Here is a 13,529-nt window from a genome sequence, read left to right as displayed (position 1 = left end):
TGGGTCTGCACTGAGCGGGGTCCTGGGGACGCTGTCCTGCTCCCAGGGGTCCCCTTACAGCCTGGGGTAAGCTACAAGTATTCTTTCTCTGCCAAATTACAGAGATTTCTCCTCCGAGCACAGCAAGAGCCCACACCTTCTCTACTTTCTCCCCTGGAGCCCCTCCCGTACCTGCCTTCTTCGGACTCTGCTCTGTGCTCCCCGACCCTCTGGTGTTCTTTCCGTATCTGGGTCTTCCTCTGCACTGTGGCTCCCAGACCACTGGAGCCACTCAGGGGGCCTGGGAACCCCCCCTCCCCCCGCTTCTGGTTAAGTGACTGCTGGGCGCAGCTTCAGTCCAGACGCCTCTAAGGGGGACTCACACCCAGAGCCTAGTGGGAGGGGCCAGCCAGGCTCTGGGGACTTTCTCTTGAGGTCACACCCTTGCTCACCTCCTCCCCTCATGCTATCCAGCTTCCCTGGAAGCCGTTCCTTCAAAAACTGCTTGTCTCTCTGTCTCTTTCTTCAGTTTCCCTTTTCAGTGAGACTATTTGGTCCAGTCTGGGTCTTCACCAGACACCCGAGTGGGTAGAAATCTCTAAGTGTACAATTTAGCATTCAACCGTGAAAACAGGATCCCCTCCCCATGATTTAGGGCAGGAATTCGCCACAGGGGGTGGAAGAGCTAAGAAAACAAGTAGAGGGCAGTGGGGTGACCAGAACCAGCAGCGGCAGGGAGCCCGACCCCCCCACCAGCCAGGAGACAGGGCTGAACCCCCAGAAGGCCTGTCTGCAGGAGATGGGGGGCCCCAGAGCCTACACTGCTGCTGCTAAAGGAATGGGAAACAGAAACCAGGTGGAGGGGTTGGGCATGCGAGGCCTGGCGGCAGAAAAGCAGTGGAAGGTCGACCACAGGCCATGGACAAGCTTCCAGAGAAACCTGCGGCCCCATGAAGGGGTCTTTCTTTCCAGCTGAAAATGCCTCCATGCTGAGAGGACAGCCTGGGGAGGAGGCTGTACACCCCCTCCCTCATTCAGTCAGTGCCACAGGACTTTGGGGCCTGAGAAGCAGGAGGCCACGTCAGACGCCACAGAACCATCACCTGAGTCTCACAGTCCCACCACGGTTAGGCCTCCTGTGGACGGTGGCAGAGGTGGGTCTCCCGGCACCTGATGGACCAAACCGGCTTCAGCTGCAGATAACTCCAGCGAGTTCAAGGACCAGCCCTGGAGGCCTGTTAACCCTCAAAAGTGGTAATGCTGGCTCTCCCCAGGCCCACATCAGCCCCTCCAAGCTCCCTGCTCTGTATTTTACAATCGCGTTTTCACTAAATGATTGTCTGGTCACATTCCCAATAGCAACACCGTCACACCTGGTGAGGACACTTCAAAGCTGCTGCCCAGGCTAATCATAAAAGGACAGCAGGTCCCCACAGCTGCCCTCTGCTCGCTCTAGGCTAAAGGTCAGGGCTGTGCCCCTCCCCACCCAGAGGTGGGTGTTCTGAAGAGCCATCAGACTTCCCGGGAGGGTCCGCGGCGCCCCGCCCTGCCGCTGCCCACCCTCATCCTCTCTCCTCCCCACGCCCTCCAGACTTGCCCGGGCTCTCAGTGGCCTCAGTGCTGACGTGCGGGAACCCACCACCTACTGGGGCACAGATGGAGACTGAAAGGGTGTGGAGATGGTTCTTGGTGACAGCATCCCCTTCTCTGGAGCGGAGACGGGGACAGATCACCTGGCAGGAGGCCAGAGGAGCAGGAAGGAGGGGAGAAGATGCATCTTCCAGGGACTTCCCTGGTGGCCCAGTGGATAAAAATCCACCTTCCAATGCAGGGGACGTGGGTTTGATCCCTGGTCAGGGAACTAAGATCCCACATGCCGCCGGGCAACTAAGCCCATGCGCCGCAACTGGAGAGAAGCCTGCGTGTCGCAACAAAGAGCCCGCATGACGCAACTAAGACCCGACGCAGCCAAAAATAATAAATAAATAAAATAAAATAAAAAAAAGAAGATGCATCGTCCAGACGGGCCAGGGCATCCACACTCTCGACTCAGATCTGAGCGATCCGCGGGCTCCAGGCCTGCCCTTGAAGAGGAGAGGCCTTGCTGGTGAGGCTCAGCCTGTGATAGCCCTTCCCCTGGTCCACGGGTTCACATCACTGCTCATGAAAAGAATTACCTGCAAAGGATTATATTTTCTAATCATGGACACGGAAGTGTTGAGTTTACAAATTGAGGAACATGACACTCTTTATACTCACACTCAACCCCAATAACAGGAATATGAACTTGTGCCTGGCTTGCTTTGTAAATATTGCTGAGTGGGGTGTGTGTGTGTGTCTGTGTGTCTGTGTGTGTGTGTGCGCGCTATGTCTTTCAATTCTTCTTCAAGCCCTATTAGCTGCCCTTCCCAAATTTAGTGCAAGACACAAATTTTCATGAATTTCCCTCCTACTTATGCTAAAATCCCAACTCCTTTCCACTAGCAGAAAGCCCTGCCTGGTCTGGGCTCAGCCCATGCGGCTCCCTCCTCCCCTGCACTCGCTCTGCTCTCCTCACCCCGACAGACCGTGAGCTCCCCTACACCCGCCAAGCTGGTTTCCACCACAGGGCGTTTGCATTGCTGTTCTCTCTGCAGAAACTGCTCTCAGAGCCTTCACATGGCTCTGCTCAACCGGCACCCTCACCGGTTCCCCAAAGAAGCCTTTCCTGACCGCCCCCTACTCCTCCAAGGTGGCCACTCTCTGTCCCCTGACTTGGCGTGGTTTTCATCACATGTATCACCACCCAAACTACTTGTAAGTGGATGAATAAGTAAATGTGCCCTAGAGAGAGATGAAGTGTCAGAGGCGCTGGGAATGCCCATGCCCGTCAGCTCACTAAAGTGGGAAATTCAACCACTGAAGATTTGTTCCTTGGCTTTAAAAGGAGCATAAAAGCATCCCCCAGGTGTGGTGAGGATCCAGTAAATAAGACGACGTGGTGAAGGGCTGTGTGATACTCACTCAGAAGTGTGGGCATCAAAACAGACCCCTGCTTGGAGGGATGAGGGACAGCAACAGAAGAGACCCTGTGACCCTCATCCAGGACACGTGGACGGCATGAAAGGCTGAGGATGGAAGGAGGAAGGATGGGCCAGAGGTGCTGAGCCAGGCCCGGCAGAAAGAGGAGCGGCATCTGCCAGGAGTGGTGTGCTCAGTCCTGGGTGTAGGAGGGCTTCAGTAGGGCGGCTTTGGGTCCCGGATGATGGGCCAGAGGGGACCTTACTGTCATCGGAGAGAAAGGGGGGTCTACAGGGAAACAGCCAGTGGCCTCAGTGCATCCCCCTCCACAGGTGACCACAGAAGGTGAAAGACCAGGGGGAAGAGGCAGGGCCATGGAGGCCAGCCCCGCCCCCCCCCCCCCCCCCCCCGCCCCGCAAGAGTCCAGAAGCTCTGATGCAGAACCAAGGCTCACGCGAGGCATTAGCCATTCAGACAAAGCAGGGCCGGGCTTCCCGTAGAGGGTGGCCTGGAAATGCTGTTTCCTGACAGTGTCTTCCAGTCGCTGGACCTGATGAAGCACCTACCATGCGCAGGGGCTTACTCTCTTCGGGTTGTGCTTTCTTGACTTTTACATGAAATTGCCTGGTTGCACCCGATGTTTAAGTCTACAAGTGTGTTCCTAGTGGCCTTTGGCTGAAGGATGTTGACAAGTTCTACGATGGGTATACATGTTACAAATTAGTGTGTCTTCCTGGTGCACTGATTATTTTACCAATGTATGATGGTAAAATAATCAGTGTACCGCTTTACCGTTAGGAATGACTTTTGCCCTAATGTCCATTTTGTCTGATACAGCTACCCCAACCTTGTTTTGGTAGATATTTACCTGGCGTGGTAAGCAGAATAATGACACTCTCTCCCCGAGAGATGTCCGCATCTAATCCCTGGAACCTGTGACTCCGGTACCTTACATGGAAATAGGAACTTTGAAATGGGAGATTATTCTGCATTATCTGGGTGGGCCCAGTGTATTCACAATGGTGAGAACGAGAGGGAGCTGGAATAGAGGAGAGGGCAGTGTGCTGCTGGAAGCAGAGATCACGGTGATGCACTTTGAGAGGGAGGAAGGGGCCATGGGCTAAGGAATGCAGGCGGCACTAAAAGCTGAAAAAGACAAGGAAACGAATTCTCCCACAAACCCTCCAGAGGAACCAGCCCTGCCGACACCTTGACGGTAGCCCAAGAAAACTAATTTTGGACTTCTGACTTCCAGAACTGCCAGAGAATAGATCTGTGTTGTTTTACGCCTGACACTTGTAGAACTTTCTTACAGCAGCATCGGGAAACCAATATACCCCACATTCCCCATATCTCTAATCTCAGAGCTTCCATCTGAGCTCATTTTCCTTCTGTCTAAAGTAAATCCTTCTGAATTTTCTTCGTTGAAGCTATTTTGGTGATGACCTTTCTCAGATTTTGTTTGTCTGGAAAAGGACTCTCTTCCCCTCACAGACTAGGAAGCTGGTTCCACGTACGTTTCCTGGAGACTCTTTCCCTTCGTTTGCCTTCCCCGGGGGTGAGTCCCAGCTTTGCTTCCTCCTCTTTCATGGTTGAAAGTGTATCAGCAAACGCCATCGGTGGACATTAGCACTGTTCCCCGGATACCTCTTCCCCACCCAGGCACAGGACAGGGCGTGTCTGGATTTTTCTGGAGGGGTGGGGCCGTGTGGTGAGTTCTAGCAATGAGTGATAGTAGAAAGTCTGTGTTTCTTGTGGGCTGAGCATTTCACTGCTGGTGTGAGCCCTCAGAGACCTCCGTTTCCCTCTTAGCAGCACATATGGTGGAAGCTGCCCTGCCAGCCTGGGTCCCTGAGTGGCTCCAGTGAGTACAGCTCCCTGTCAGTTTTCAATGGACGCATGGTAAGAACAAGAAATAAACTCTGGTTGGGGCTGTTTGTTGTCACAGCAAAACCTAGCCTATCCTGACTGACACAGTGCTCCTGATTACATCTATAGTTTTGTTTCTCCTTTCAGATCCAATCAAACCCAAAGCTTTAAGGTAATCGTGCCACAGATTAGACCCTCAAGGTTCTAGGATACAGAATCTGATCAACAGAGGGGAAAAAAATAGCACTTCATGCTGCTATATGATTTTAGAAAAGAGTTCATGAAAATTGACTTCCTGTCCAGAATGTTCTCTGCAGCTGGGCTGTCATTGTTGCTCCTTTTACAGAACGTTAGGCAATTGTCATGAAAATTAATACCCAAAGGTTTCTGTTTACATTTTGTAACTGATTTTCGGTATCCTTATTAGGATTTTATACAAAAACTTTTGTATTCTGTGTATGTGATGTATTCCTTCATGGAGTTTTATTAAAATCCTTTTTTTTTTTCTTCTAAAGGAATACATTCCTATTTAATAATGCAAGTCAATGGAAAAATAAGATGTGACACTCCAAAATTCACTTCCCAATTCACTTTTAAAGGCAGATATCAATTCCATATGAAGATATGCAGTTATAGTTCCCATATCCTCAGAAGTAATTAGATGCTACTACTGTTACTAATAGTGCTACAAGTACCCAGTCTCCACACCACCTGCCACAGGCAAACACCAGCAAGCCCAGTTACACCTCAGGTGGCGTATGCTGGCTTCACAGGCAGAAGAGGGAGCTAGATTTCATGGGTCTCTGTTCTCATGCCCCCTTCAGAGAAAGGCCTATTTTTCCTAAGAAACACATGAAAGAAAAACAATCAGCATTCCTAGTCAGGCAGTTTAATTTCCCCAGCATTTTTTCTCTTCTATAATAAATATAAATAATTGTATCACGATATTTGGGGAGATACGTGTGGGAAAACACCCACCATACATCATGTGCTAATCCTAACAGAGCCAGCAGTTCCCGAGGCTTCTGCCTGGGCACTCCTCCCCTCTGCTCAGTGCTACATTCACCCTGAGGGCTGTGGCCAAAGCCTACAGAGGAACTCAGCTGGGAAAATGTGGATGTGAGCATTAAGAGGTCATTCCAAACCCTCGTTTCAGGCAGGTTTTAAGTTGCATCTTTTTCTAAACACTTCATAAGAGTGCCCACAGAACGTTAAAATTTCTCCTTCCTCGCTTCTAGAAAACACTCTAAGGTAGTTAGGAGGGAGAGCTGATCGAGAGGCAAAACGCCTGTGTGGGTAACCTGCACGTTACCTGCCTCTAAAATACCACTGCCTTGTTGCATCCTGTGTCGTCTGTTTAACTCTCACCCTGTCTCTGCCGGACGAGGCCAAGCCAAGGGGGTGGAATGACAGCAAGATGCTTGTGATCTCTCCACACTGGTGGCTTGAAACTGGCTGGTGAGGGCTTGGTCCTGTGCCAGAACGGCCCGTCCTATTACCAAGGCCCCTTAACTTATCACTCATGTTCCGGTACCAGGGGCTTCATCAAGCTTTGTTATGTCGTTAAGTCTGGGGATGAACTGTGACTCATTGTTGAGGACATGTGAGTGAGCATCTGGCTCCTTTAATAGCAGCCTAGTGGACTTTCCTTGTCAGTTATGACTGTTCTGAAACAGTACAGTCTTGAAATGAGCGATCCCCGGCTCAGAAGTAGCCCAGCATCCACACAGCGCCACTGACCCCTCTGGAACCCCCTGGACCACGTACCTTCCTAACATCACCTCCTAGGCAGAGCACAGAATGGTCTGGCTGGGAGGCCTCCTTCAGAGAGCACACACACATTGAGAAGGTGCTGGTGGCCATTTACAGTAGCCAGGGCATGGAAGCAACCTAAGTGTCCATCGACAGATGAATGGATAAAGAAGATGTGGCACATATATACAATGGAATATTACTCAGCCATAAAAAGAAACGAAATTGCATCGTTTGTAGGGAGGTGGATGGACCTAGAGTCTGTCATACAGAGTGAAGTAAGTCAGAAAGAGAAAAACACCGTATACTAACACATATATACAGAATCTAAAAAAAAAAAAAAAAAGGTTCTGAAGAACCTAGGGGCAGGACAGGAATAAAGACGCATACGTAGAGAATGGATTTGAGGACACGGGGAGGGGGAAGGGTAAGCTGGGACGAAGTGAGAGAGTGGCATGGACATATATACACTACCAAATGTAAAACAGCTAGTGGGAAACAGTTGCATAGCACAGGGAGATCAGCTTGGTGCTTTGTGTCTACCTAGAGGGGTGGGATAGGGAGGGTGGGTGGGAGGGAGACGCAAGAGAGAGGGGATATGGGGATACATGTATACGTATAGCCGATTCAGTTTGTTATACAGCAGAAACTAACACACCGTTGTAAAGCAATTATACTCCACTAAAGATGTTAAAAAAATAATAATAATATAAAAAGAAGGTACTGCTGGTACACAACAGGGAGACAGCCCGGGAGGGGTGCCACCTGGGCAGCAGGCTGGTGTCCGGGCAGAGCCTGCGATGGGGACATCAAGGGGAAGGCAGGAGCCCAGGCTCATGAACAGGAGAGCCCCGCTCTGTAGACCGGACACTCCCTGAGGACAGGCACCAGGCATATGGTGCTCACAGCTAGTCCTCCACACGTAGCACATGGTAGGTGCTCCAAAATGTCTGTGGAATGAATAAAGCAATCAGAGAAGGACCAGGAAACATCTGGCCCGCAAGATGAATAGGGACAACAGCAAATATTCTCACAAAGCAAATGCTACGATCCGGTACCGCTGAAAATTTCCATCAAAGTTCCCTCCCGAGGGAAGGGTGGAGGCAATGCTTATCCTGGGGGGATCTGGAGTGTAGCCAAGGGGACAAGAAAGCACATTCAGCCATGTGCAACCAACAGTTATGCACACAGCTGTCACATGTTCGTCCTGAGGTCCTTCCCATGGACAACTGTTGGTCCAGCTCCTGCACTCCCTCCGTGAGACAGAAGCCTTTTATAACCCCTACCCCATGGGCATCCTCTAAGCTCGTGTTGGTCCTGAAGGATTGCCTCCTGTCCCTCCATGTTCTTCTTTCCTGGCGGAGATCTTCAGAGTGTCTCTTTTCTCCAGAGATGTTGACTTTTGCCTCAGAGGCATGGCCCTTACCTCGGGCAGCAACGGGAGGGTCATCGTCAGCACAGCGAGTACCAGGGATGCCAAGGACGATGGAAGGGGTGGTGCAGGGGATGCAAGACGTGGGAATTAGGACAACAAGGGGGGGATTTCTTAACAAGCCGTCAACTATCAAAATTGCCTGACAACGGTGTGAAATCTGCTCAGAAGGATGATAAAATGAGAACAGCCCCTCCTCTGTGCAGACTCCGTAAGCACGTGCCTGTGCGAAGGTAGGGGATGAACCAGATGACCTTGTCGCGCTTCTGAGACGCCATGATTCCGCAGCCCTGGCTCATACAGCACCTTGCACGATGTTGTTGTGGCCCAGTTTCAGACAAGTTGTTTCATCTTATTTTACAGCTGAGAAATCTAGGTCACAGCATGTTGGACCATTTGCCCAAAGTTAAACTGAAAGCAGCCTTTGTCAGCTGTCTGCTGTCCTCGGAGGAGAGTCCAAAATTGGTGAAGTTCTGGTTTCTGGCTTATAATTAGCTCCCAGAAAATGATGACAGATCACCCTGCTACACTGAGGCCCATCTTCTTTTCCCAGGGACCTGACACAAAGTCCCTGTACCAGCAGCACACAGCTCTGTTTCTCGTTCTCATGCCACTGGAGCTCGGGGGCTGCAGGAAGAGCAAACTGTGGCTGAGAGGAGCCTGGACCTCCTGCCCCGCTCCTGCCCCTGCTCCCCTAGAGCAGAGTCTCCCGTGGGGGGGTGCGAGGTGCCCCATCTGGCTGGAGCCCACAGGCTTAGCTTTTGGAGGTCACTGAACCTCTGCTTGCATCCCTGGATTCTGGTGGAGCTCAGAGGTCACACCGTGGATAACTACCCGCTGTGAGTGTCTCAGAGAACCAGAGAGATGGCTTAGGAGCTTCTGATGATTCCTCCTTATGTCTTGGCTACTCTTCTTCATTTCAAAGTATTTAAGGCCATCTGCTTGGCCCCGGATTTTCTGGGGTGACCCTTGGATTGGGAGGGACCTCAAGCCCCAAAGTAGTCAAGTCCATTCACTGCTCACTCTGGTCCCAATTCTGGGAATCCCTCCCCAACACACACACACACACAACCCCCACCTCCACATTCTCAAATTTTTATAAGGTCTTTCCAAAACCAAAGCAAAGCCTTGACTTCTGAGAGCACTGGGATCCTCCAGTGTCTGCAGTGCCACTCTCTGGCCACCAGCAACAGAGGCCACCATCATTGTTCGTGTCAAGGCTGGAGGAAGGAAGTCCATCTTTTTTTTAAATTTTTTTATTTATTTACTTTTGGCTGTGTTGGGTCTTTGTTGCTGCGCATGGGCTTTCTCTAGTTGTGGTGAGTGGGGGCTACTCTTCGCTGTGGTGCGCAGGCTTCTCATTGTGGTGGCTTCTCTTGCTGTGGAGCAGGGGCTCTAGGCGCATGGGCTCAGCAGTCGTGGCTCATGGGCTCAGTAGTTGTGGCTCACGAGCTTAGTTGCTCCGTGGCACGTGGGATCTTCCTGGACCAGGGCTCGAACCCGTGTCCCCTGCCTTGGCAGGCGGATTCTTAACCACTGCGCCACCAGGGAAGCCTGAGGAAGTCCATCTTGAAGACATAGTTTGATCCATATATGGATCATTAAGAGCGTTATGTGAATTGTATTTTCTTTGGTTCCCACTTTTTTTTTCATTTTAAGTTTTTAATGAAAGTTGTATATAAGAATACTTTATTCCTGATCTTCCCAATTGTTTCTCCCTCATATCTGCCCTCTTCCTCTCCTACCTGGCGAGATCGGCTTTACCTTCGAGGATCTTTGTGTGGTCTTTGTCCAGCTTTAGTCTGGTGATGACCACCTTGCTGGGGTGAATGCCCACATGGACAGGCATTAGCCTTCTCCCGCTGCACTCGTTCAATGTAGGTGACATATTTCTTCCTGTAAACCTGGACTACTTTGCCAATTTGCTGCCCTTTGTAGTGCCCTCATACAACTGGAACTTCATCATACTTTCAGATGGGCATGGATCCGACACGGTACTTCCGTTTCAGCTCTTTAGAAAGAGGGGAAGACATAATCTTCCTGTGAATGTGGGAAGGCACATTGAAATGCCTTTTCCGGTTCTTGCTTCAGTCAGAAGTCACAAAGGGAATGAACTTCATTTTGGCCTCCGGCGCTTCAGCGATGGCCACAAAAGGGCTGGTACACATTTCTTACCATATTTACTACATTTCGTTAGGACACAGCAACACAGAGCAAAGAGCACGACCTGGGTTTGAATCCTGGCTCTGCCACTTGCAAGCCAGCTAACCTTGGACAAGTAGCTTAATTTCCCTGGAGCCTCATTTTCCTCATCTGTAAAATGGGAATAATCATGTCCGTCTCCAAGGTTGTAGTGACGATAAGAGCTAGCACATGTAGAGCACCTGGCTTTTGTCTGGCACGTGGTAGGTGCTTAGTGAAGGTGGTGTGGACACCAGCAGTCAGGGTGTTTGGTGGGTGTCCTGATCAGGCTCCACCTCTCCCCATGTGAGGTGCTGCATCGTTCTCAACTTCCTGTTGGATGGGGGTGGGGGTTCCCCAGCTTGTGCAGGGGCCAACACTCCTCTGAATATCTGATTCCTGAGCTCCCACTGCCTGGCACCATACTTTGTTCCCCTGAGAAAGGCCACTGTCATGTTCCCTCCCACGCGGCTGGAACCCAAGCCCTCTGCTGGGCCCCAGCCCTATGGATGCATCGGTCCTTGGCCCCAGAAGCCTCCGGAACTCCTGGCTCCGTTAGGATTAGCGTATGATGTATGTTGGGTGTTTTCCCAGACATATCTCCCAAAATATCGTGACACAATTATTTACTAGAAGAGAAAAAATTCTAGGGAAATTAAACTGCCTGGCTAGGAATGCTGATTGTTTTTCTTTCCTGTCATCTGTTTCTTAGGCAAAATAATCCATTTCTAAACCCCAAGCAGCTGTGTTTCTAAATAAGCACATCCAGTATAATAAGCCTGATAAATGATAGTATTAACTCTGACTAGCTAGGGTCAGGCAAAGTGCCAGGCTCAAGCACCAGAGAATTTCTCTCAGGACCTCTTGAATCGAGACATCTGCTGTTACCTCTAGGGTAACTCAGCACTTTTATCAGGCTCTAAACAATCAATCCCTTCCACGCCATGCTGGAGGCAGCTGGTAAAGTGTGGGCCAGGGCACGGTATGATTTTTATTTCGGATGGAATGAACGTCTAATTGGATGCTTGCACAATTGCATTCCAGCCTGGAAAATCTACCTGCTGGTTTCACCACCAGCTGAGAGTTCTCAGAAGCAGGTGACACTCTCCACAATAGCAGTGGCGATTTCATGAAACTGAAAGTGAAGCCGAAGGTGGCTCCTGATTTGATTCCCCCTCCAGCACCTCTTGCTCATAACGCCAGTGACGGAGGAGAGACAGCTGTTGCCTTCCACACCACCTGCAGCTTAGTCACCCCAAGTGATGTACACATGCATAACCAGCCTCATCTCGAAATAAGGGAGGGAATCAGAAATGTAGTGAGGGGGTGTCTGCTTGCCGCCGCACCCCTTCTGCTTCCTTTTTCTTTTAGTCTATTGCGCTATTGTTAATTCTTTTCCTCCCACACAAAAATGATCACACTCATGTTCCTTTCATGGTTTCCAGTAGAAACCATACTTATTTTCCAGAACATTTCTCCATTTTTTCTTTGCCCTAAAGCACGAGCATTAAGTCGGAAGTGGTTCCAGATTCATAAACAAAGGTTTGTGACTTTCATAAGACGACAATGACTAAGTTCTTCCCTAATCAGAATGAGATTCTGAGTCAGAGTTTTAATTTTGCTTGTTGAACTATTGGTGTTACTGCTCTAAGAGTTTTTACATCAATTAAAACAAAAGTAACCAGAAAAGGATGTCCATATGGGGAGAGGCTAAGTAAACAAGAGAATGATCCACACCAAACGGCCAAGAACACTAAATAGCTATTAAAAAGGGTAGCCATGGGGCTGCCCTGGTGGCGCAGCAGTTGAGAACTTGCCTGCTAATGCAGGGGACATGGGTTCGAGCCCTGGTCTGGGAAGGTCCCACATGCTGCGGAGCAACTGGGTCTGTGAGCCACAATTACTAAGCCTGCGTGTCTGGAGCCTGTGCTCTGCAACAAGAGAGGCCGCCATAGTGAGAGGCCCGCGCACCGCGATGAAGAGTGGCCCCCGCTTGCCACAACTAGAGAAAGCCCTCGCACAGAAACGAAGACGCAACACAGCAAAAATAAATAATAAATTAATTAATAAACTCCTACCCCCCAACATCTTCTTTAAAAAAAAAAAAAAGGACAGGAAAGGACCAAGGGATCACAACATGCGTAGGGGGCAGAAACTGGGGGCACCTAGGTGGACATCCTTTGGGTGGAGGAGATCCAGGCATCTCGACTGACGGCTCCACCAGACTGCATCTGTTAGGGGAAACGTAGCTCCTCCAAAGCAAATTGGCGATGCTGTCACCGGATTCAGGGTGATACCAAAACAGCAAAACAACACATGACCACCACGCCCTCTTAAAAAAAAAAAACGGTGTAGCCATGAAAATTGTTAATTTTTTTTAAAAATCAAATTACGTAACCTGATCTCACTTTTGTAGGCATAGAAGTACATGTGCATGTGTAGGTGCTCAAAATGCACAGAAAGGCGCCTGGGGAATTGCACAGGGAGCACCTACTGTGGGTGGCACACACTAGGGAGTGGGAGTGCAGAGTTAGGGGCAGGTATGTTTCCTGGATTACTTCTATGTCACCGGATCTATTACAAGAAGAGTGTATCACATCTGTAATATATATGCGTACACGTACATACATACATGCATGAGTAAGTATGTATGTACATGAAGGAGAACAGTAACTTCAAATTTAGTTCACTTCCATAATGTTCATATAGTGGTATTACCACTCTCGGAGGCTGGAAACTGTTCCTCCTCTTTAGCTGGTGGACTTTGGGAGCCTCTGTCTCTCCTTTACCGCAATGACTCCCACTTTGAACGCAGATTAGTATCACTCAGGAGCCCAGGCCACATTCTGGGCCAGTTAAGTCAGGATCTCTTCGAGTGAGACCAGCTCCAGCATTTTACAAGGCTCCCAGGGCAATTTCAGTGTGAGACCAAAGTTGAGAACCACTGCCTTCCTCTGTAAACCCCTCAAGGGTAGGGTCTGTGTCTGGTTTTGTCCTCAAAGTACCTAAGTTAGTGACTTACGTTGATATAATGAAGAGATCTGGACCCTCCAATATTCTCAGAGGGAGAAAAAAATCATAACAACCAGGAACTGACTAACATGTTAGAACCATCTAAAGCACACAGATTCACAGTAACCAACAGAGAGCATCACACTTCCACGGATGCCCTCAGGGTCAGCTGACCGCTTGGATATGCGTCTTTTTGTGTATACACACACGCGTGTACATGCACGCGCGCACACACACACACACACCCTGTGCTGGGTTTCTAGCCCGTCCCTGAATTTGGTGCAGCGCTTCTTTGGCCGGGTCA

The 13,529-nt window shown here is 49.9% G+C and overlaps 1 protein-coding gene across 1 annotated transcript in view; it reads right to left on the bottom strand.

The window, feature by feature from the left end:
* GTF3A (general transcription factor IIIA) overlaps nucleotides 1-9,881 on the bottom strand; it is a gene marked incomplete at its 5' end in the record, with an annotated part of 91,692 nt that extends 81,811 nt beyond the window's left edge. The window contains 2 exons of the mRNA XM_079903326.1: nucleotides 8,610-8,659; nucleotides 9,797-9,881. Coding sequence (XP_079759452.1) covers nucleotides 8,610-8,659; nucleotides 9,797-9,881 — 135 coding nt within the window. The remainder of the gene's footprint in view (nucleotides 1-8,609; nucleotides 8,660-9,796) is intronic.
* Nucleotides 9,882-13,529: the final 3,648 nt, after the last annotated feature.

Source organism: Stenella coeruleoalba (genome assembly GCF_951394435.1).
Source record: "Stenella coeruleoalba genome assembly, chromosome: 18".
In the NCBI taxonomy this organism is placed as follows: Eukaryota; Metazoa; Chordata; class Mammalia; order Artiodactyla; family Delphinidae; genus Stenella; species Stenella coeruleoalba.
The sequence above is the reverse complement of the archived record's forward strand: the minus strand, read 5'-3'. Positions and strand labels throughout refer to the sequence as shown.